The sequence below is a fragment of the Bubalus kerabau genome, chromosome 4, assembly GCF_029407905.1.
Source record: "Bubalus kerabau isolate K-KA32 ecotype Philippines breed swamp buffalo chromosome 4, PCC_UOA_SB_1v2, whole genome shotgun sequence".
NCBI classification, from domain to species: domain Eukaryota; kingdom Metazoa; phylum Chordata; class Mammalia; order Artiodactyla; family Bovidae; genus Bubalus; species Bubalus kerabau.
The window spans coordinates 6,052,574-6,076,303 of NC_073627.1; the positions used below are offsets into that span (position 1 = coordinate 6,052,574).

Below are 23,730 nucleotides of genomic sequence, written 5' to 3' on the forward strand. Positions count from 1 at the left end.
GAGAGGGGGGAGTCAGGCACCAAGGCAGCCCCCAGGAAGCAGGGGTCATTACCAACTCCCCAGGCATCTGTCTAGCCCATTTGCCTGCCTGAGCACAGAACTGAGGCAAGATCTAATTAGTTTCTGTGTCCTGGCTGAGAGCCAAGGTGGGAGGGGGCACCCCCGGGAAGATCTGGGGAGGGGGGAGTCAAGAGTGAGGCTCTCAGGGCAGCCTGGGGTCTCCAGCCCAGCTGTGTGGGGAGGAGGAATGAACATCTCATTTCCATGCATTGAAACAGCCCTGATGAAAAACATATGTGCCTCTGCTGGGAACTCCCTTCCCGTCCCTCCCGGAGGACCTCGGGCACCACGTGGCCGCTGCTCGATACCCGTCTCCTGCACTGGTTACCAGGGATTCAGGCCAAATCCAAATATGTCAATTTCAGGTGATGGATGATCAAACCCGCCCTAATTTGCATGTTAAGTTTCCTAGTGGTAGAAATAAACAGCCTCGGTTCGACCGAGAGGAGCTTTCCTCGGGAGCCTTTCATAAAGCAGCGGATGCCTCCTCTGTGCTATTGGTCTGCCCTCTGGAGAGTCTGGGTGGACATGGCCACCTGCCCCCAGGTCTGCCCAGATCGGAAAGTAGGAGAGGAGCAGGGAGAGAGGGTGTGGCTCCTGTGTGCACACCCACGTGTTCTAGACTGTTCTGGGCAGCGGATCTGCCAGTGGGTCCATGTCCTTCACTCCGCCCCTGATTTGCAGCGAGACCTTGGATGCGTCCCTTTACCCCCGGCTCTCAGATTCTCCATCTGTAAAATGGGAAGCCTGATAACATCCTCCTCCGGCCCCCAGTGAGCATTAAATGCACTCAGGAGGGCTCACGTATGCACCCGGGTGTCTGGTCACACCAGGTGCCCACGCGTGGCCTGTGGATGGGCCCCCCAGAGCTGCGCCAGCCACACAAGTGTCAGTGAGCTGAGGACACTGGAGTGGTCACTCCCTGCCTGCCCCCTCAGGGGAAACCCACGGCCTCAGGGAGGTGGTCTCCCTGCCCACCCCCAAGGGTTCTCAGGACTGTGATGCCTTGGAGCCACACGCTGAACCACAGGGACACGCGAGGACTCAGTGGGTACCCAAGGGGAGAGAAAGGAGCGGACAGAGCCTGTGACCCAGGGCCTGGCCACGACTCTCACCCCCAGCACAAACTGTCTTCCCTATATCCTGAGATGCTCAACCTGCCGAAGGAAAAACCCCCAATCTAACTGGATCGGGGAGTCCGCCTTCTCCTGTACTTGTACCCTGGTGAAATCGGAGCAGTACTGAATGGGGGGCCTGGGCTTCGATTCTAACCCTGACATCTCCGGGGCAAGTTGCCTGCCTCTCAGGTCATGGTGTCCCAAGACAGGCGGCAGGCTTGGCCCCACGGCCAGGGAGCCATCCTGCGGTCGTGGCTCTCCCCTGGTCCCGGGCACGTGTCCCTGGGTCCCCTCCACCCCGAGCTTGAGTCCAGCAAAGTAACATCTACCATCCATCCCTGGCTTCCTTGGCAGTGGGGGGCCCACCCCCCTCTCCAAGCCAGGACCCATTAGTGAGAGAGCGAGGAAACTGGTTGCTATGGAAACCGAGACAGCCAGTGTTTTAGAGACTCTCGCTTCTTTCCCCCCCGCCCTCTCTCTTTCCCCTCACATTTTGAACTTACTCGTCTTAATTGGCATAATTATTGCAACGGCACCCTGAGGCGGGGGAGCCAGCCATCCCCTCGCTGCCCACCCCTGGCCCTGGCCCTGCGGGGTCTCTCTGCCTCCTGCCTGCCCCTCTCCCGGCTTCTCCCGTCACTCACCAGCAGACCCCGAGGCCGTGGCCGTGGCTGGCCCCTGGGGCCCAAGAAGGACCTGTCCTCAAGCATGGGGAGGACTCCACCCCAGGATGCGGGATGGGCCAGGCTTTCGGGGCCTCAGGACAGTGTCAGGAGGTGTTCTGGGGCCTCTGTGGGGATCAGGTCTGGGATGCTATGGATAATAGAGACCCCTCCCACCAATGGCCTCAACTTCCACCACGGCTTTAAAAAGCGAGACTGCCCAGCAGAGCCCAGGGCACAGGCAGTACTGACACTGGAGCTGGCACCTCCCAGTCACAGGGCGGATGAGCTCCGGCTCACAGAGGCTCAGAGGCCCTGCCTGGGTCTGGGCAACGGATGTCACACCTGCCTTGCCCATCCCACTCCAAGGACCAAACGCGGCGCTGATGAAAGGAACTCTGTGCCACAGGAAGTACAGACAGCTTGGGGCAGAGAGACCCCCCCCAAGAGGGGCCGGAGCGGGGCCAGCCCTCTCCGCCCTCCCCCTCCCATGCCAGGCCCCTGAGCCCGGCTCCAGGGGGGACAGTCTGCGTGCACCGGTGCCCGGCTTTGCTTCTCAGGTTCTCAAAGGCGGGGTGGGTAGGTAGCGCCCACCAGGGTACCTTTGGCAAGATCTGGAGAACTTTTCGGTTGTCACATTTAGGGGAGGCGGCTCCCAGCATGAAGTGGGCATGGGGCAGCCCCTCACAACAAAGAATGGCCGCCCCCCCGCAAACATTAAGAACGCCCAGGTCGAGAAACCTGACTCTCCTCACTGCCATCCGTGGAGGGCCCCTCACACTCGGCTCCCACCCCGTTGCCAGGGCCCCCCCGGATGCACAGGTGGGGTGAGCTGGGTACCTCCCAGCAGCCTCCCTCCCAATCAGGATCCTCAGGGGCTGGAAGAGGGGCCTCGGGGTCAGGGGCCAGACAGCCTGCTTGGCTGGGGGGTGTCGTCCTCCTCCTCGCCCGCCTCCCCCATCCCTCCCGGAGGATTCCGACATTTCTAAACTCGTTAACTTTTAATTACTACCTTCCCTCTGCCTGAGTACACTGGCTCCATGCCACGTACATCTCTATTAATTCAATTTATGCCCATCATAACTAATTCCTGCACTTCAGCTTTCTCACCAGCAGCCTTCAATATTCAGACAAGATGTCCAAACTCATGGTCGAACTGGAGTAAATCTCCAAAGAGGCTAGTAACATGCAGACAGGGTCTGGTTTTGTTGAGGAAGAAGGGGTCCAGACTTCCCAGGAGGGTGGGAACGAGGCCAGGGCAGAAAGAGTATGGTGGGGAGAGAGGCGGTCCAGACACCGAGCACATACTGGCCCCTGGGCTGGAATCACCATCTCCAAAGATCAGCAGGAAGAGAGTGGGAGGTGGGGCTGGCATTGCCTTTGGGCTGATCCTCCTTGCCGAGCTCTGGGCCAGGTGGACAGAAGGTCCTAATTCTCCACTAGGTGAACCAATGAGCATCTCCTGATGTTCCTTCATCAGGCTTGGAGGAAGGAGACCTCGCTCGCCTTAGTTCTGTGACTTTGAGCTTTAGGCAGGGAGCTGAACCAGGAAGACAGGTCCCTCGTGTATGGAGATGGCTTCCCTTAGGAGCTGGCGATGTGCAAGGACTGAGAATGACAACTGAGGTGAGCATGGCCAGCACGGGACAAAGCAGGGGGTGGACGGCCATCTGGAGTGTTCATCATCAAGAGTTAGGGACATCCCTGGTGGTCCAGAGGCTAAGATTCTGTGCTCCCAATGTAGGCGGCCCAGGTTTGATCCCTGGTGGGGGAACTAAAACCCATATTCATAACTACGAGGTCACATGCCTCAACTGAAAGATCTCACAGGCTGCACCTGGGCTTCCCTGGTGGCGCTGGTGATAAAGAACTCATCTGTCAATGCAGAAAACCTAAGAGATGTGAGTTCGATCTCTGGGTTTGGAAGATCCCCTGGAGGAGGACACAGCATCCCACTCCACTATTCTTTCCTAGAGAATCCCGTGGACAGAGGAGCCTGGCAGGCTACAGTCCATAGGGTCACAAAGAGTTGGACATGACTGAAGTATCTTAGCACGCATGCACGCTGCAACTAGAAGATTCCGTTTGCTGCAATGAAGACGTAGATCCTGTGTGCCGCTACTAAGGCTTGGTGCAGCCAGATAAAAAAACAATTAAAAAAAAGAGTTAATGTGTGAGAAGCACTTAGAGCAGAGCTGGGTCCACACTATGCTCCATGTATCAGCCATGACTGGTTCCTCCGTGGTGGAGGCTGTGCCCTGGCAGTGCCCCTGCCCTAGGGGAGGGCAAACAGGGTGAGAAAGCTCAGAGCGGGGGCACAGGCTCAGGGTCCCAGAGATCCTGGGTGAAACCTGGCTTTCCAGGTCTGACTGTGTGACCTTGGGCAAGTTGCTGGGCCTCTCTGAACGGTGAGTCCTAACTTCGGGGCAGAGATAATAATAATGGCACCGGCCTCCCAGAACCGCTGCGGGGAAGAGCCTGTCTCGGTTCCTGGCCCCCGCACAGCATGTGCCCTCTGGGAAGCCCGCCAGCCTCTGCCTCCCTGGCCTCTGCTGCCTGCCCTCGCATCTACGGGGAGGCCGGCGGAGGGGACGGGGTCACCGCAGCTGGCCCCAGGGGCTCCCTTTCATCCTCTCCTCTGAAGGGTTTCAAAAGCGGCGGCCGCTCTGCAGGAGTCCCCTGCTCTGTGGCCACAGCAGGGCTTTCGCTCACGAGGGTCTCTGCCTTCTCCCCACCCCTGAGCCGGGCAGCTCCCCAATGCCATGCCACCCCCCAAAGGATGTTGGGCTGGCGGCGGGGCTGAGGACCCAGCGGGGGCCAGCCAGACGCCAGGCCTGGCTCACCTGAGCCTCCCTGCCCCCCGACACCCACACCCAGCAGGGCCCAGCCTCACCCTTGCACCCCAGAGGGTCTGAGGGACCCCCGGCTTCTTGCTCCTGGGGCCAGAAGAACAACACACAGTGATGAGTGGGGCCAAAGGAGCCCCATCAGGGACCTGTGTGTGTCGGTGCAGAAAGGGCAAAACACTCAGGTGACAGGCCTCCTGGACCGGCCACTTGCTCCCTGGACAAGCCCAGCCACGTTCCGGAACTTCTGCGAGCTTCCGCAGAAGGAGGGTAAGAACACCTCCCAGTGTTGCTGTGAAATGATGTATATTAAGTTCTTGAAACCGAGTGAGCCTGAATAAACAGTAGTTCTTCTTTGGATCCGTGTGCCTGACTATGCGTGGGAATCTGTGTGTGTGTGTGTGTGTGTGTGTGTGGTCTGCCTTGCTGATTTGTTTTTCCTATGTGATTTAAAAACTTTATTTTTATTTTTTTGGCTGCCTTGGGTCTTCGCGGCTGTGTGCAGGCTCGGTCTAGTTGCGTTGAGCGGAGGCTACTCTGGTTGCGGAGCGCAGTCTGGAGGCTCACTGTGGCTTCTCTTGTTGCGGAGAATGGGTTGTAGGGTGCTCGGGCTCAGTTGCAGCGCGCGGGCTTCACTGCCCCACAGTATGTGGGATCGACCCAGACCGGGGATTGAACTGGTGTCCCCTGCATTGGCAGGAAGATTCTTAACCACTGGACCATCAGGAAAGTCTTGCCTATTTAGGTGTGAGAATACTTACAGGAGGAGGCACTACTGGGCGGGACAAAATGATGCAGTTGATGGCTCTGCCAGGACGTGGTCACAAGGACGGGAGGGTGAGGTCTATCCCCTACCCTCCCCGTGGCCACTGCCTCACCTGCCGTTTCTTCAGCTGGTGGGAGAGTCCCCATCCACGCAGCCCTGGCTGGTGACACAGACACCAACGGAGCCTGACCTGATTCAACCTGGAGAGATGCCCCCCGACGCCCCACGGGAGGGGAGGGTGCGAGGTATGAGAGAGCAAACTGGCACAGCAGGCTCCAGGGCAACGCAGAGGGCCTGGAGTGAGTTACCTTTATGTGAGTTACCACCCCACAGAGCCAGGACGTCACACAAACACATCTACACTTCGCGTGCTCATAACTCATAACCACTAAACCGGAGAAGGCGATGGCACCCCATTCCAGTACTCTTGCCTGGAAAATCTCATGGGCAGAGGAGCCTGGTAGGCTGCAGTCCATGGGGTCGCTAAGAGTTGGACATGACTGAGTGACTTCACTTTCACTTTTCACTTTCATGCATTGGAGAAGGAAATGGCAACCCACTCCAGTGTTCTTGCCTGGAGAATCCCAGGGACAGGGGAGCCTGGTGGGCTGCCATCTATGGGGTCACACAGAGTCAGAAATGACTGAAGTGACTTAGCAGCAGCAGCAGCAACCACTAAACACATGTATGAGACCTAAGGAATCCCATGTATGCAGAGCACCACGACCCCTCAGTGGCTGTTGTTTAGTTGTTAAGTCGTATCTGACCCCATGGACTGTAGCCCGCTAGGCCCCTCTGTCCGTGGGATTTTCCAGACAAGAGTAGTGGAGTGGGTTGCCATTTCCCCTGGAGACATTCTCACCTGCATGTGAGATTTCTGGTGGGTTTGCTATTTGTCTCCTTATTCTATTAAGACGACACCCGGTGTAACCTAACAGCCACCATTCGTTTCATGTCTGTTGCACCTTGACTGCATCTGCCCCATAGACTCTCACTGAGTCCCCACTATAACCCTCTAAAGTAGGCATGACTGTGCCCAGTTCCAAAGTGAGAAAACAAACTCAGGGTGGCTAAGTATTCCTGCCCAAAGTCACAGAGCTAGTCACGGGAAACACATGAAAGTACTCAGGTTATTTCCGTTCTGCCCCCAAGGGTGGATTCAGACCCACAAACCTGGCAGAGTCCCTGGCACTCAGAAAGAGGCCGAGGCTTTCCTCCGTGTGGATGTCTCTCTCTCTCCACACACACACACTCCACACATCCCTGGCTCATTCTGGGACAGATCCCACTGAGAATAAAGATCCTTGGAGACTGGATGTGCATGCTAACTCCTTCCTTTGAACACGGAATGGGAAACAGTTAAATTTACAACGTCGCTCCCAGTTTTATTTTCTCTCAACTTGCTGAGTAAATTCAGCCATCCTTCTGCCTGAAAATTGGATATTATCACCCAACTCAAAACCTAGGGTTTGCAAGAGACAGGAAGACCTCAGCAGAAAGCAGTGGTCAGAGACGCGTGATGAGAAGCTGACTGATCTCTTATATGACGGGGTTTTTAGCATGCATTTATTCCCAAGGGGAAATCAGAACCTTCAGTTAACCCAAAACAAGAAACTGCTAGAAATCCAATGGGGACAGGTCAAAAGGACTCAAGAGCCGGGCTGAAGAAGCTGCACTGGCCAACTCTGGGTTACTATGAATGTCCAAACAAATAATGATGGTAATGGATTAAAACACAGATGAAAAATTATCCATGAGTTCATATAGGTGTTACACTATTTTAAAGGGGGTGAGAAAGGAAAGATCTCTTTCATGAAATAATGCCAACTAATACAAGAAGGATGGAAAAGGTGCTAGTCACAACTATCTTGGTAATAATTGATTCAGGTGAGACTCATCAATGGATGTCAAACCACTGGCTGGGAGATTCCTGGGGAGAAGAATATTCACACAGTCTCAAGTTATCATCCAAAAGGGAGAAATTACATTGATACCCTGACAAGGGAGAAATCTGTGAATGTCATCTTGACCAGTTGAAAAAACCTACCACCGCCGATAATGGGAGAAACTGACATCAGGTGCATGTAAGTGTGAAGTGTTGAAAAGGATGAACATCTACAGAATATTCCTGCCAAAAAGATGAACGTAATTATGAGAATATAACTGGACAAATCCAAACTGGAGGACATTTTGCAAAACTGGCTGAACTCTCAAAAATGTCAGTGCTGTGAAAAGACAGGAAAGAAAAATGAGGAATGGTTCTAGAGTCTAAAGAGTCATGACAACTAAACCCAACATGTGGCCCTTGATTAGATCCTGTATTAAATAACAATAATAAAAAAGTCCACAAAGGTATAATTGGGACCCATGGAGAAATTTGAATATGGACTGTGTGTCAGATGGTAATATTGTATTAATATCAACGTGCAATTTCCTGAGTGTGAAAATTGTGTGGTAGTTCTGTAGGAAAACACCTTCTTCTTAGGAAATTTTACCTAGGGGTGAACTGACATAATATTGGCAACTAATTTCTTTTTTTAAAAATTATTTATTTTTATTTATTTGGCTGTACCAGGTCGTAACTGTGCATGTGGGATCTATTTCCCTGACCAGGGACTGAACCAGGGCCCTCTGCATTGGGACCACAGAGCCTTAGGCACTAGACTACCTGGGAAGTCCCAACTAATTCTTAAATAATTCATGAATGCATATATGTGTACACAGAAAGAGCAAGAGAGAGTGCAAATGATACAAAATATTAACAACCAATGAATGGCAAAAAGGTACAAGTGTTGATGGTACCATCATAGTTTTTCCAATATTTGGAAATTTGCAAAATTAAAAAGAAAAGGAAGGAAGGAAAAAGCACCTGCTGTGAGCCACGCCCTCCCCAGGTGCAGGGGCAGTGAAGTGACTGGTGGGGAGGTTCTGTCTGCGCAACACCCTTTTCCTTTCTTCTTCTAAGAGTTCTCATTTTCACTTCCACCTCTGGGCTCTAGTGGGTGGAGCTGCTGCGCAAAGTCCTAGGACTGGGAGCAGACACGTGACATGACCTGGCCAATCACAGCTCTCTGTGCTGCTGCCCCACAGGGATTGGTTGGGGCAGATCCAGGCTGGACCAATAGGAATCCTTCCCTGGGTCTTTCTACATGGACTTCCTCCTACAGGGAAGTTACTTCTACTCTGAGAACATGTGGCTGTAAGCCTAGGATTCTTGGACTTCTCAAGAATCTCACTGCCTGAGAATAAAGTCTGAATCCCTGCATGAGAATAAAGTCTGAATCCAGAAGCGGGCACAGCTGAGCAGCCCTGAGCCCTATCCAGTTCTTGGTTCTATTAATAAGTCCTGAGACTCCTGGAACTGCCAAGGCACTTGAAGCTCTTCCTTCATTCTGTGGTTTACTTGCAAGGTCTTATGTAAATAATTAGAAGGCAAAGTATATGGAGACGTATTAGGAACGGAAACGAAGGGCAGAGAGAGGCAGAAATGAGGGGGTGTGCGTGCGTGCATGCATGTGTGTTTGAGAGATTTACTGAGACCACACAGGTATTCTATCCACAAAGGCTTTCCCAAAGAGCTGGGACCCTGGAGGAAACAGCAAGAAGGTTCTGAAAGGGACAATATTCCAAGCGGAGGAGACAGGACAGTTTGGACAAAGGCAGAAAAGAAGGCTGTCCTGGGCATAAAAAGCCTTTCTGGGGGTGAGGACGCAAGAGACTGAGGTCCCCGAATGGAAGTTCATTTATGTCCCCCTGAATAACTCCCGTCCAGCCAAGCTCTGAAATGCATCTTTGTTCTCTAGAACTTGCAGGGTACGGTTAGCAGAAAGATGCTTAGGATATATATACATGGAGGAGGCGATGGCAACAATCTTTCTTCAATAAGAGGCAGTGTGGGTGGTGGTAAAGAATTCAAGCCCTGTGGTCATCTGACTTATATCTGAAGCCCAACTCAGTAACTTGACCTTGCGTGGACTGTTTAATCTAAGCCTCAGTTTGCTCATTTGTAGAATGGAGGAGAAACAATGGACCCTACCCATAGGACTGCTGACAGGATTAAAGGAGATACTCTCAGAGAGCCTACCATAACATCAGCCATGGAATAAATTCTTTTTTGGTTGCCAATGATTATTATCATCATTACTTGTAGCTCACTCGGTAAAGAATCTGCCTGCAGTGCAGGAGACCTGGGTTCCATCCCTGGGTTGGGAAGATCCCCTGGAGAAGGAAATGGCAACCCACTCCAGTATCATTGCCTGGAAAATCTCATGGACAGAGGAGCCTGGTGAGCTGCAGTCCATGGGGTCGCAAAGAGTCGGGCACGACTGAGCGACTAACACTTAACATCATCATCGTACCCTGTACCCTGACAATGACTTCCAGGGTCAGGGGGCTGACGGGGTCCAAAGAAAGCTCATTCTATCACTGGGCGAATCTGAACCAGAAGAGCCGGGATGTGCTTCTGTATAACCCCACCCCCGTGTCTTCGCAGCTTCAGGCACCAGAAGAAACAGATAAGGAATCAACTCTCCTTCTCCTGGGTCCTGCCTCCAGCTCCCTGCCAGTGGAAATCCAGGGCAAAGACACCACTGAGAGCGTGGTATGCCATCAGCATGCTCTGGGAGTGCCCACTCAAGCACGTCCACCTTCCAAGAGGCTCCAGGGGCTCTTCATGGAAACTGTTAAAACTGCCCAGGGTGCCAAAGAGCTTTTAGGAATGGTTCTGGGACCCCGACTGAAAACCATCACAAGGGCTGCTCAGGAAGGCCCCTCTGGTCTCCTTGTGGCTCCCTGAAGAACCAAAGCCCAGAGTGGCCAGCCCTGGAGGGCCGCCTTCATCCAGGCCCAGGTCTCTCACCACCCACAGACGGGAGGGTGGTCCTCCCGCCCTGGCCCCTCCTGCTCTCTCGTTTGCCAAAGTGGGCACTCCCACTGAAATCCAGCAGGAGCTTGTGGGGCTCCTGGGCACCAAAATCCTTATGTGACCATTTCTTCTATGCAGGAAACAGCCTTCTGCTTCCATGACCTTCCCTGAGGTCCAGAGTTGCTAATCAGGGAAGGAAGGGGTTGCAGAGACAAGGGAGGAGTGGCCAAGAAGCAATAGTGGACGCTTGGGGCGGGGTCCTGGCTCCACCTCAAGGGAGGCACAGAACAGTATCTTTGAACTCTTTACAGAACTAAAGCGGTAGTGTTGGCCGCCCTTGTGGCTCAGATGGTAAAGAACCTGCCTGCAATGCAGGAGGCCCGGGTTTGATCCCTGGATCAGGAAGATCCCTTGGAGAAGAGAATGAAAACCCACTCCAGTATTCTTGCCTGGAGAATTCCATGGACAGAGGAGCCTGGAGGGCTACAGTCCATGGGGTCGGACAGTCCAAATAGTCAGACTCGACTGAATGACAAACACACACAAAGTCCAGGCAAGAACACTGGAGTGGGTTGCTATATCCTTCTCCAGGGGATCTTCCCAACCCAGGGATCGAACCCAGGTCTCCTGCACTGCAGGTGGATTCTTTACCACTGAGCTACCTGGAAAGCCCACTTACAGAAGTAAAAGCCCCAATAAAAGGAAGATGAAGTATTTAATGAGGCATTCTTCATTTCAGAAGGAAGGTCACAGCTTGATAACCTCAAGAGCCACAGAAACAGATGAAGGGAGTGCACACTCTAATCTGATCAGCAACCCCACCCTTGAACCACTGCTATGGAACTCCCCGCATCCTCCTGGGCTGGGACCCACAGTTTTTGAAGGCACGAGCCTGCTGTGTCCCCATTTGCCCGGCAAATCAATAAAGCTATTCTTTTCTACTTCACTCAAAACTCTGTCTCTGAGATTCAAACTGGCACCTGTGTACAGAGGCCGAGTTTTCGGCATCACCACCGAGCCCATCCAGACCAGTGTTGGGGTAGAGGGAACCTGGGCACCAGGGTCGCCCCAAAGGCTGGCTTCCTGGCTTCACAAAGAAAAGGATGGTTTCCTGGGAAGGACAGATCCTCAAGCAATTAAATCCCCCTCCTCTCATTTGCATTCCTGTCCCTGATCTGTATCAACATCCCCAGGGCAAGACAATCTTGTTTCCCCAACAAAACCGATTATGCACATCAGGCCTAGGGATTAATTACCAGGCACAGGGTAGGGAGCCAATCAGACAGGGTGGGATGGGGGGACAGGAGCAGGAATGGGGGAGAGCCAGGAGAGAGGCTGGAGGCCGTCTGGCTTCAGGGGTGGCTGCCTCGGGCTCACTCTTCCACCCACCCTGGCTGAGACCCAGGCCTCTCTCTCTCTGTGCTCCCCTTTCTTCCCACTTGGCAGTGTCCTGGGGAGGCGGGCTCGGCCAGCCCACAGCACCATGCAGGGACAGAGCAGGAAGCGGAGATAAGTCCACACGCCCAGGGGGCCCCACTTCCATGTTCCCCCTGAATTTCCCTCCCGAATAGAATCTATCGATCACTTATGGATCCTGGGTAGTCACATGCCACGGCCCTCTGTTGGACCCAGGCCCTTGCAACAGCTCCCCTGAGACAGCAGCATCTTCTAGTAGGGAAGGGGATCTGGTCACAGCTCACGCTGGCATTGAGCTCCTCTGCCCTAATCATCACCTCCGCTCGTCCAAGGCTGCCTGGACCACCCTATCGGGGCAGCGCCCCCCAGCCCACCCTCCGGTCGTCCTCTGCTGGCTTAGCTGGCAGGGTCTTCTCACCCCAGGGCAAGGCTGCCTTGACTTCCCCCCACCCAACCTCCTGCAGCTTCCGCCACCCGAGCCTCCCTGTATCCCTAGCCCAGAGCATCCCTGAACTGCCATCCCAGCCCGCTCCCCACTCAGGTACCCCTGCAGGCCACGGCAGGACCCCAGCAGCCAGGAGAGAAGGGGCGGCGCGCTTGCCTGTACTCCAGGGAGAACCTGGTCAGCTCCCGATTGTTGTGCAGCCACTTGAACTCCAGCGGCCAGCTGCCCTCAGCCATGCACGTGAGCACGAGGCGGTTCCCCTCCAGGTGCACCTGCGTCCGCGCCGGCTCCGTCTTGAAATAGGGGGGCACGTCATCTGCGGGGAACAGAGACACCGAGGCACCGGTTACCACTTCTCATCTGCCTGCAGCCGCTCACCTGGAGCCCGGCCTCTGGGAGGCAGACCTGGCAGGCGCAGCGGGGAACGGGTGAAGGTCCCGTGCCCGGGAAGGGCTGGCACTCAGGTCAGTGTGACTTCAGGGCTCGTATGCAGATCGAGTTCTCCCCGCCTGCCTCCTCCCAGAAGCCCCTGGGCCCACCACCTTGGCTGCCACCCCAACGCTCCAGGACTCGTGGTCTCTCCCCCTTTGGGATCCCCATCCATCCGACACCCTTTGCTTCTGGTTTCTCCTTCCAGAGAAGGAGGAAGGGTGGGGGGAGCACTTCTGAACTTTAGCCAAAGGGAAAATAAACATCACATGGAAAGGGGGGGAAAGGGAGACCGGAGCTGACACACACTACTGATATGGTCCAACCGTACAGTGCAGGGAACTCCGCTCAGCACTCTGCAATGACTGACACGGGAACCGAATCTCAGAAAGGCTGGATACATGTATATGTATAACTGATTCACCTTGCGGTGAAGCAGAAGCTAACACAACATTGTAAATCAACTGTACTCCAATAAAAATTAATTTTAAAAGGTAAAAAAATAAATATCTCAAAGGAAACAGGCATAGGACCCCTGGGCTGGCAGGAGTGGCAGGTGGTGGGGGCGGCCTGAGTCCTGCTTCCCAAGGCTGCAGGAAACCCTTCCAGGTGCCGGGGCGGGATACCTCTGGTGGGCCCCCCCTCCACCGCCAGGCTGCTTGATCTTCCACCCGAGGTTGTGGGCCAGCCTGCCTCGACCTCCTCACTCACACCAGGTTGGCTGTGGGGCCAGAAGAAGTGCTGCTGCCTGGGCTGTGGGCCTGGGTAGAGCTCTTGCTCTGCTCTTCCCTAGCCCTTTGACCCGACTCAGCCCAGCCAAGCACAAGCCCCCCGCAGCTCCCCTTGACACAGACAGTGCATGCAGGACCCCAGGCTTCAGGGGACCACTTAGACCAAAAGCTGTGGGTGGAAACACAGGCTTTCTGTCTTCTGGCCAGTTGGAAAAGGGGCAGAAGTGAAGTAGACGAAGGGGTTGGCAAAAGAACTGGGAGACACAGCGAGGGGGAGAGGGCCTCTATGCCCATCCTTGAGCAGACCTGTGTTTTAGGGGAGGGGCTGGGCTGGGGGAGGGGCCCGCACTCGAAACAACACAGGGACCAAAGCACCACTAGGTTCTGGGTCGTTCCAGGGGCTTTAACGCCCTCTGACACGCAAGCCCACAGCCAGATAGGATCAAAACCCACCTTTCAGAGAGGGGTTAGAAACCCGCCCGGGGTCACACAGCTGGAAGGCAAGCAGCCAGCCCTGCAGGCTGAGCACTTAACCCTGAACTTGACCATGAAGGTGAAACGTGAATGGAGAGGAAGATGGGTTTAAAGCACCCACAGGCAGACTCAACGCCTTTGCGTCTGAGAGATGGAGGAAGTGAGCTCCAGGAAGCTCTGTTCACCAGCTCATCCAGCGAGCACGCTCTGTGCAGGGGCTTTGATCACCTGCTCTCAGGAATACGGCCCAGGGACCCTGCAGCCCTGAGCTGCAACCAGGGCGAGTCAGGTCCAGGCCTGAAAATGAAAAGTGAAAGAGAAGTCGCACAGGCGTGTCCAACTCTTTGCCACCCCGTGGACTGTAGCCTACCAGGCTCCTCTGTCCATGGGATTCTCCAGGCAAGAGTACTGGAGTGGGTTGCCATTTCCTTCTCCAGGAGATCTTCCAATCGAACCCGGGTCTTCCGCATTCCAGGCAGACGCTTTAACCTCTGAGCCATCAGGGAAGCCCCGCATTGTAGGCAGACGCTTTACCCTCTGAGCCTGCCAGACCCAAATCCAAGCACTTTCCACCCATCACCCTGCCCAAGGGGTGGGCGGTGCGCAAAGCCAGAAAGCTGCTGGCAAATCAGGCACTGGGCACCCGACCTCCAAGCCTTGTGGGAGAGGCGTCCTGGCACCACACCCTGTCTGTGCTCAGCTGCCTGGCTGTGGACACGTATTCACCTCGCTGATTCTCAGTTTCTCCATCAGGAGACACAGGAAGAGAAACAGCCACTGAGATATCTTAAGAGTTAAATGAGGTAGTGTTAGTCACTAAGTCGTGTCCAACTCCTTGCAACTCCATGGACTGTAGCCCACCAGGCTCCTCTGTCCGTGGAATTCTCCAGGCAAGAATACTGGAGTGGGTTGCCATGCCCTTCTCTAGGGGATCTTCCCGACCCAGGGATTGAACATTGCATTGCAGGCAGATTCTTTGCCGCCTGAGCCACCAGGGAAGCCCATTGTTAAATGAGACAACAATTGTGAAAATGCTAGGTCTGTGCCTGGCCCGGAGTAAATGTTGTGCAAATGTTCATTTCTTTTCCAACATCAGAGAATTGGTGTTCCTGCCAGGGAAGCGGGTTCCATCACCCTCGGTGCTGGCTGACGCCCCAGACAGACCTCAGTCTGAGAATTAACGATCCACTAGGAGCCAGATAGTGAAAAACATAAGCACTATTCTTCAGGCCTCAGATATGGGACAAGCCAGAGAAGAGAAAGGGGCACTTGTCGGGTCGGGGAGGCAGTGACTGAGGGTGGAAGGGAGTGAACCCAGCCGCGGTCTGGCAGTCTGGGGGCAGGGGGGTGCAGGGGCTGGGGGAGCAGGGCCCCTCCTGCGTCCCAGGTGGAATCTTTGGAGGATCAATGGGGCTTGGAGGCCTGGATCCCCGCTCTATCCTCTCACCCTCAGATTTAACCAGGGTTGGGCATCCTTGGGTTTCAGATAAGTTTCTGCATTTGTGACAAAGCCTTACTCTGAGCTTATGCACAGATGGACAACTCAGGACAAGCCGAATGTCAGCTTGGGGCCCGGGTCCACCAGCTGGCTGCAGAGATTCCCACTCAACCCCAAGGTCTCTCCATCTTCACTAGAGACGGTGGGGAGTCTTCCTGGAACCCCAACCCTGCTACAGACCCTCACTGTGGGGGCCCCTGGAGGGCAGGCTGGGGGGTGGTCTGACGGCGGCTGGAGAGCAGGTGCAGACGTGCAAGGGGCGCACCCTGGACCACTATGCCCCTCGGCATCTCTCTCGGAGCTGACGCTGCTCACTGGCCCGTCTGCCCATCACTCTTAACAATGGTCATGTGAGCACACTGCCTTGAAGACGCTGAAGAGGCGCCTCTCCTAGAGTGTGTCCTGAGGGGGTGTCTGCCACCCCCCGGTCCCCCATTTCTGGGGTCCTCACGCATCTCTGGAGCTGGCGAAGGGCGGAGAGGCAGGCAGGCACTCATTTGCCAAGACAAACGATTCCCCACCCTCGGAGGCAGCCGGCTCCTCTCAGTTTAACAAATGGGCACATTCGCACTTCAAAGGCGCATTCATATTCTCCAGCAGCTTTCGAGAGCCCTTTGAATCGCGTTCTTAAAAACCCTCTGTTAGCTCCTGTCATCCCTCGTTTGTTTTAAAACAATAACGCTCCCAGCCCCCAAAGATCAGATCCCTTGGAGGTGGGCTGACTCAGAGCCAGAGGAGTCGGTGGGGGAGGAGGGGGTGGGTAGCGGGTGTGTTTGCACACGCGTGCGGGCACACACGCCGGCACCCACACCCTGGCCTCTGCCACCCGGCTCGCGGGTCATGTGCCCCCCACGTCCGCAGTCGCCAATTCATTCCTCAGGCTCTCCTAGGGGCGCCAGTCTGGAGCCAAATGGCTTCTGCTTGGATGGGCTGATTCCAGAGGCTGCTGGAGATAATGATTTGAGGGAAGAGGGGAGGTGGGGTGTTAGCCTTTCCTGAGAACCTGCTGGGTACCCAGATCAGATCAGCTTTCCTCATTCCAAGTGATCCTAACGAGGCCTCCTGGCTGAGGCCAAGGCTCCCTGCCCCAAGACCCTGAGACGTGGCCACACCTCCTTTTCCCGAAGATGAAAGGCCACTCATGTCGGGACTCATGTTGGGATACAGGGATCTGGGAGGGAGGCCCACAAAGAACTGAGAGCAGGCGTGGTAGTGAGTCCTGCCAGACTGTTTTCCTAGATGGGCGGGCCCTGCCCCGAAGCAGCGGGCTGGGAGTGTGGGAGCTGTAGCAGAAAAGACTGATGGGAGAAGGATGCTGGTGGGACAGCCTCTGTGTGTGTGTGTGTGTGTGTGTGTGTGTGTGTGTGTCTGTATGTCTTTGACCATGTGTCTGTATGCATCTTTGTATGTATGTAAGTATGTATTCACATGTATGTGTCTGTGTGTTCACATGTGTGTCTGGATGACTCTGATTGCATGTGTATCTGTGTGTCTGAGTGTGTGTGTGTGTGCATGCACGTGCTTATGTGCAGGAACAGATTTCTGTGTCATGACCGCACAGGTGGGTAACACAGATCATTGACCTTGAGCAAATGACTTTGACTTTCTGCACTTCAGTGTCCTTGGCTGTAAACTGGGGATATGTTTGTTGTGAGGCTTTAATTAAAAAACAGAAAGTGCTTAGGGAAGGAAAGTGACTGGAGTGTGCTATGGGAGAGGCAGTTATTACTCGTCTTGATCATACAGGCAGGGGGCAGGCCCCCTGGTGGGAAGAGCTCACACACTCTCGGCGGGGCCGTAGCCTCTCAGCTTAGCTCGGGACTGTGCAGTGCACAACCTGGGCTGCTGTGCCTGACAGCCCTGCTGCCACGTTCTCAGTGGGGAAGGCAGAACGGAGAAGGGCCGGCAGAACCGACGCTCCACAGGTGTCATTCTCGTCCACTCTTCCTCACTTTGAAAACTTACACATGGAAGATTTCTCAAGCGAGACAAAATGATTCAAAAATTCACACTTAAGGAAACCACAAAAGAATAGACAAGAAAATTCTGAAAAAGAACGGCAAGCAGAAGAGATTAGCACACATATCGAACTATATCACAAAGCTGTGATCATTAAAGCAGTGTGTTTTTTTTCAAATGGACTGATGAAGTGATGAACCAGAGAGTCTAGAAATAGACCCCAGTATGTATGGGGTATTTGAGAAAGGATTAAAGTAGAATTTCAGGTCAGTGGGGAACAGATCAGTTATTCAATAAATGGCCTTGGAGCAACCAGGATGCCATTTGAGGGGAAAAAAATCAAGCTGAATCTATTCCTCACACTTAACCACAAAATAAATGCTAAATGGATCAATGTTTTAAACAAAAACAAATGAAATTCTAAAAGAACTAGAAAAAAATCACAGGGGCTTAAAATACACAATCTCAGCAAAGCAAATAATTTGCCAAGTACTTTCTAAGTACTACACAAACTCCAGAAAGTCATAAAAACAGATTGATACCTTCAACTATATAAAAATCTTGCATAGATAGAAAAAAAAGTACCCATAAACAAAAAGCAACAAATGACAAACTGGGGGGAAATATTTGCAGCTTCTATCATGGACAAAGAGCTCATTTTCCTGATATAAAAAATATTCTCATAAATCAATAAGAAAAAGAGGAACAAACCAACAGAAAAATGGGCAAAGGATATGAACCGTTCACAGAGAAGCATTACAAATAACTTGGAAACACAGACAAAGATGCTGAACTTTGCGATAAGAGAAAGGCAAGGCAAACTCAATAAGATATTTTTTTTTCCCTATCACTTTGGCCAAGATTTGAAAACACGATAAAACCCTGGGGCTGGCCAGCCTGCGGAGATCCAGGCTTCATGCACACAGCTTGGCAATTCCATGAAAACTAAAAATGCACCCCTCCATTCACCAACTCTTTAGGGAATTTCTCCTTCACACACACACACACACACACACACACACACACACACACGCATGGATAAAGTGAGAGCATTGCAAGGGAACGCTGTGTTTTGTAACAGCGAAAGCTTGGAAATGACCTGAGTGTCTGTCAAGAGGGCGCTGCTTAAAGAAATGATTGCACCTCCAAACAGTAGAATTCTCTGCACCGAAAGGCTCTGGAACAAATCCTGAGAGCTACTGTTAAGTGAAAAGAGCAAGGTGTAGAATGGGGTGTGTAATCGGCTATCACTTGGGCAGATTTTTCTTCAAGGGTAAAAATAGATTTGCTTGTACAGGCACAGGCTTCTTCTAGAGGGTCTCATAAGACACTGGGCTCAGTGACACTTTGGGGAGGAGAACTGGGGGGCTAGGGCTGGGAGGGAGCGGCCCACACTTTTATTCTCTGTCTTTTCGTAACTTTCAGAAAGTGTTTTATTGCTGTTGCTGTTTAGTCGCTAAGTCATGTCCAACTCTTTGCAACTCATGGACTGTAGCCCGCCAGGCTCCTCTATCCATGGGATTTCCCAGGCAAGAATACCGGGGTGGGTTGCCATTTCCTCCTCCAGGGGATCTTCCTGACCCGGGGATCGAACCTGCGTCTCTTTCTTGAGAGTATGCTTGGAGATTCTGACAGAGCGCACAGCTACTCGTATACTTGACCAAAGACGGGTCCTCCTCTGTTGGGGATGGTTGTCCTCTTTGACCGAGCGTGCGGCTTCAGGAGGGATGCATGTAGGGCGGTGAGGGAGGAGGGGGACATGGGCCTAGCCAGCCAGGTCAGCCGAGTCACCCTGGTGATCAGTGGGGTGACGGATGTCGCAACCAGATCACCCTCACACCCCCGAGTCTCTCTCTCCCGGCAGGTAGGTTCTTTACGGCTGAGCTACCAGGGAAGCCCCACTGTGCCCTATAGGTATGGACTATTTGTTTATAATCAGCTGGTAAAGAATCTGCCTGCAATGCGGGAGACCTGGATTCGATCACTGGGTTGGGAAGATCCCCTGGAGAAGGGAAGGGCTACCCACTCCACTATTCTGGCCTGGAGAATTCCATGGACTGTATAGTCCATGGGGTCACAAAGACTCAGACACAACTGAGTGACTTTCACTTTGCATTCACTTATAATCAGATGTATGCGCATAGATGCAAACACGTCTGTGAGTGGAGAGGGTGTGCGGTCACGGGTAGCCCTGCTGGTCATGCAGGAGAGGACAGGTCTTCCGTGTGCCCGGGACTCAGGGGTGGGGAACGGCTTGGGGCAGGGGGGGTCCCTGATCACCAGAGCCTAAGCTTCTTGTCAAGGAAGAGCCACCAACAGAGGCGAACAAGCGGCCTCAGTCCTGGGCTTCCGCCTAGTTCCCCAGAACAGGGGCCCCTGGCCGCCTGTTCTTCCAAATTCCCACTAAACACCCCCATTGTCATTCTTCTACTGCAAGCTCCAGGCAAAATGGTCCCACACAGATGCTTATCGCAACTTTAACCTCTCCCCTCCCTTCAGCCCCTAGCACAATAATGCCATATTTCTCCGGAGCCTACCCCCATGTCTCCTGGGATCTGACCTCCCAGCCAGCTCAGCCCTGGGAACCCCACCTCGCCTGGAGCCAGACCCCTGCCGGCTGGGAGTGCCAGCCAGGGTGAAGGCCTCGACCCGCCACTGATGCTGGTAACTGGCCAAAAGATGCCTGTGTGCGCTCCAGAGCCCGCTTCATGGGGCACCAAGCCTGGACCACCCCCTCCCCAGCTCTGAAAGGCCCCACAGCCTCTGCTACTCAGCCATCTCGACTTCTCTGGAAAGCTTGGGGACAGGGTGGACGTTGGGATTCCTGCAAACTTCTCGCCTCACCACCCCCTAGCCTCTGCACTAGGCTAGACTGATCTCCATGGTCCTGGATTGACCTTCGTCCTGGATTGACCTTCGTGGCCTCCTAACAGCCCTCCCCGGATCTGGCTGGAGCCCAGGTCAGGGGAGGTGGAGGCCCCCCGGCAGGCCCCTCTCCACAAACCCCTCCTCTCCCCACACTTCTATTACTGCTCTCTTGATTTCACGTGATCTCTCGAACTCCGCACAGGTGAAGTGCTTTATGTCCATGGCTTCAGTTAAGAGTCACAGGACTTCTCCAGGCCAGTACTATCTTTGTTCCCATTTTACAGATGAAACTCAGGAACATTCGGTCATACGACCTAGCCACAAAGACATAAACCCAGATCTGGCAGACTCCAGAGTTCGGGATCTTTCTGTAGGTGACATGGGGCTTCCCTATGAGCTGCCCCACTCTTCACACCCCGACCTGTGGCCTCACAGGGGCTAAGTGAGGGCTGGTGGCCTGTCTCAGGGATTGGAAGTCACAAGCAGGGGCTACACTGGCTGTGTGGCAGAGGCGTTACTACCCAGCTTTCAATGTCACGGCTCAGGTCTAGATTGGGGTGAGGGTGAACCAGGTGGGCTGGCCAGGCATGGGTCCAGAGGATGCTGGAAGGATAATAGGGCATGATCACCCCGGGAAGAGCGGTCCACCTAGGGGTGAGCATTATGGAAGGCTTGGCTAGTGTGGTGCGGGCAGGGAAGCCTGGGGATAAGACTTCAAAGGGTCCAGAAGATGAACAGATGTGGGTGGGAGGGGGTCAAGTAAAATGAGGCAGGGGCTGGAGTCCCGGGGGCTTCTTGGGAAGGAAAGGCAGACCTGGGGTCCCCATTTCACAGCTCTGCTCGCCACCCAAGCCCCCAGGCGCACCCTTTCCCAAGGGGCTGGCTTGAAGGTCCCAGTGGGAGACAAAAAGCTGGGTTTAAATGCCCGTTGCTTCGCCAAGTAAAGTGTGGCCTTGAGCACAGTAACCTCCCCAGCCTTACTGGTCTGTTCATGCAAGAGATTCCAACCTCTGCCCCAGAGGCTCCTGGGAGAACTAAGTGAGCCAACATATGTCAAGTTCAAAACACAGCGCTTGACCCCTACGGATGCTCTTTCTTGCTCTTCAGGCCCCTGGAGGCAATCACAGGAGGAGGAGATGGGGAAATGGGGTCCAGGGGTAATATCACCGTCCCACCTATTTTCCCCTGACTTGGTCGCACCCCCTTACAGAGCCCATTGTCTCCTGAATGTCCCAAGTCTGAGCTTTCAGAATTCAGCTCCCTGGAGGCCCCTTCAAGCTGGCTCAAGAGCCAAGTCTGGCTTCGGGATGGCTTGTTAGGCCCTGAGCAAAGGTTTGGGATCGGGGTAGGAGCAGCTGGAGCTTCTGCACCAGGCCTGCGATGCCTTTTCCTCCGAAACCCAGGTCAGGGAGGTGCTGAGCCTGGGAGCTGCCACGGCGGGGGCTCAGGAGCAGGGAGCTGGGGGCCCCTGAAGGGTGCCATGCAGAAGCCTGTTTGAGCCCCGCCCCCCTTAAGAAATGTTCGGGGTGCACACGCAGCAGGCAGATGCTAGCAGGCAGACAGGGGATGACAGGCTCCCCAGCTGTTCTCGCACCCTGTGCCTGATACGCCTGCCTGCTCCTGCCCCCCCAGCCAGGGCCTGCCAGCCCCACCAGCCCCTTAGTCTCTCCCCTCCGGCTCCCCTTCCCCTCCCTGCTTCACCCACAAATGAGATGCTAATTTATGCCCCTTTTCCTGTCTCCTAGCAGATGCCTGGCCCAGCTCGGGCTGGGTGCTGCCTGCATGCCAAGTGCTTCATTAGCCAGGAAAGAAGGCCCTCACCCTCCTTAATCTAATCCTCATCGGTGACCTTCAGGAAACCGGGTACCTCCTGACGTCGGGGGCCTGGGAGGGCGCGGCAGTCAATTATGCCTCGGCCTCCACAGCTGCAGCCGAATGGATTTCTCGCTCAGAAAAGCGTGTTCAAAAAGCATCTAATGGAACGGATCATCAATTTGTTTGAATACACATCTAATCTGATTAAGGGGGGGGGCCCAGCCGCCAGGGCAGCCAGGGCAACCGAGCCTCGACATGGCCCTGGGGAGTGGCGAGCAGGGCGGAGGGGCCCAGCCTGGGGAAAGCGGGGGGTGGGGGGTTTGTGTGTTCCAAGCACCCCGCCTCCATCTCCCCAGCCGGCCGGCCCACTGTACATCAGCCAGAAAGTCTCCCTCCTGCCTGCTCCCTCTTCAGGGCTCAAAGTGACGGGCTTCGTAACTTTCTTCCTGATGTTCAACGCCAGGGCCCCCAGACTTCTGGGGTTCCGTCCCTTACGGCAGGTAGGACACAGACAGGAGCCGCACGCGTGGTGACACCCAGGCTCGTGTGTCGTCCATGGGAAGACTGCGGATGGGCCCCTTCGCCTCCCTGGCCCCAGAGCTGGGTGGTGAGTCTGACCTTCAGGAGGCCCCAGAGCCATGAAAAAAAAAACAAACCAGACACGTGAACTTGCGGTTGAACTTGGCCAGGCCACCTCCTCTTGAGAGTTGATATTCTTCCTGTTCTTCCCACTCTGCAAGTTCTGGACAGTGGGTTACAAGCCGGGCCCTGGCGTGGGGTTACCTGGATCTGAGTCCTGACTCAGCTTGTCATTGTTCAGTCACTCAGTCATGTCAGACTCTTTGCGACCCCATGGACTGAAGCCCACTAGGCTCCTCTGTCCATGGAATTCTCCAGGCAATAATACTGGAGTGGGTTGCCATTTCCTCCTCCAGGGGATCTTCCCAACCCAAGGATCATACATGGGTCTTCTGCATTGGCAGGTGGGTTCTTTACCACTGAGCCACTTGGGAAGCCCCTTGGCTTGACTACTGTCCAGGTATGGGACCCTGGATGTCTCTCTGTAACCCTTCTGCATCTCAGAGTCTACAATAGAAAAAGGGGATAATAGCAATGTCTACCCCATAGCCTATGGAGAGGGGTAAGCAGTTTGGCCAGTACCTGCACGAAGAGCCTACACAAGGGGAGCTCCTATTATGCCTATTATTACTTGGTGTAACCTCTGCAAACCCATCTCACAGTTGGGGGGCCTCCTGTGGAACCACACGGGTAAATAACACCAGAGCATTCCCAGCCTTGCGTGGAAAAAAGATGGTTCTCATTTCTGATGGGTTTATTCTGCAATTAACAGAGGGGAAGGGAGCCCTGCTATACATTTCAGCTGCAGGGTTCAAAGATTAAACTTATACCATTGATTAGAATGCTTTTATCTAACGGTGCTATTATCATTTCAGTGTATTCAGATTCATTAGAGCTATAAAAACGATGAGAATAAAATTCTCCCTAACTCCTGCAATCCCTCCCAAGAAGCTCCGTGATGCCACGTGGAGGACGCTTGTCTTCCCCTGGGTGACCCCGAGGTGACTCACTTGCAGCAATTCTCCTGCTTCACAGCTGGAACTTAAGACAACGCCTCCTGCCCCAGGGTAGGGATGCGGGGCTTGCCAAAACTCAGGTTTAGGGGTCAGCTGCCTGGCCAGGCCCAAAAGACACTTGTCCCACCTGGCATCGGTCACTCCTCCAGCTGCTTCTCTTTAAGGTCCCCTAGCAGGTAAGCTC

The 23,730-nt window shown here is 54.1% G+C and overlaps 1 protein-coding gene across 1 annotated transcript in view; it reads right to left on the minus strand.

Annotated features, from left to right (window-relative positions):
* Nucleotides 1–19,029, minus strand: part of SDK2 (sidekick cell adhesion molecule 2) — a 149,321-nt gene extending 130,292 nt beyond the window's left edge. The window contains exons 1-3 of the mRNA XM_055579553.1: nt 18,917–19,029; nt 13,233–13,327; nt 12,334–12,493 (exon numbers count right to left, since the gene is read on the minus strand). Coding sequence (XP_055435528.1) covers nt 12,334–12,493; nt 13,233–13,327; nt 18,917–19,029 — 368 coding nt within the window. The remainder of the gene's footprint in view (nt 1–12,333; nt 12,494–13,232; nt 13,328–18,916) is intronic.
* Nucleotides 19,030–23,730: the final 4,701 nt, after the last annotated feature.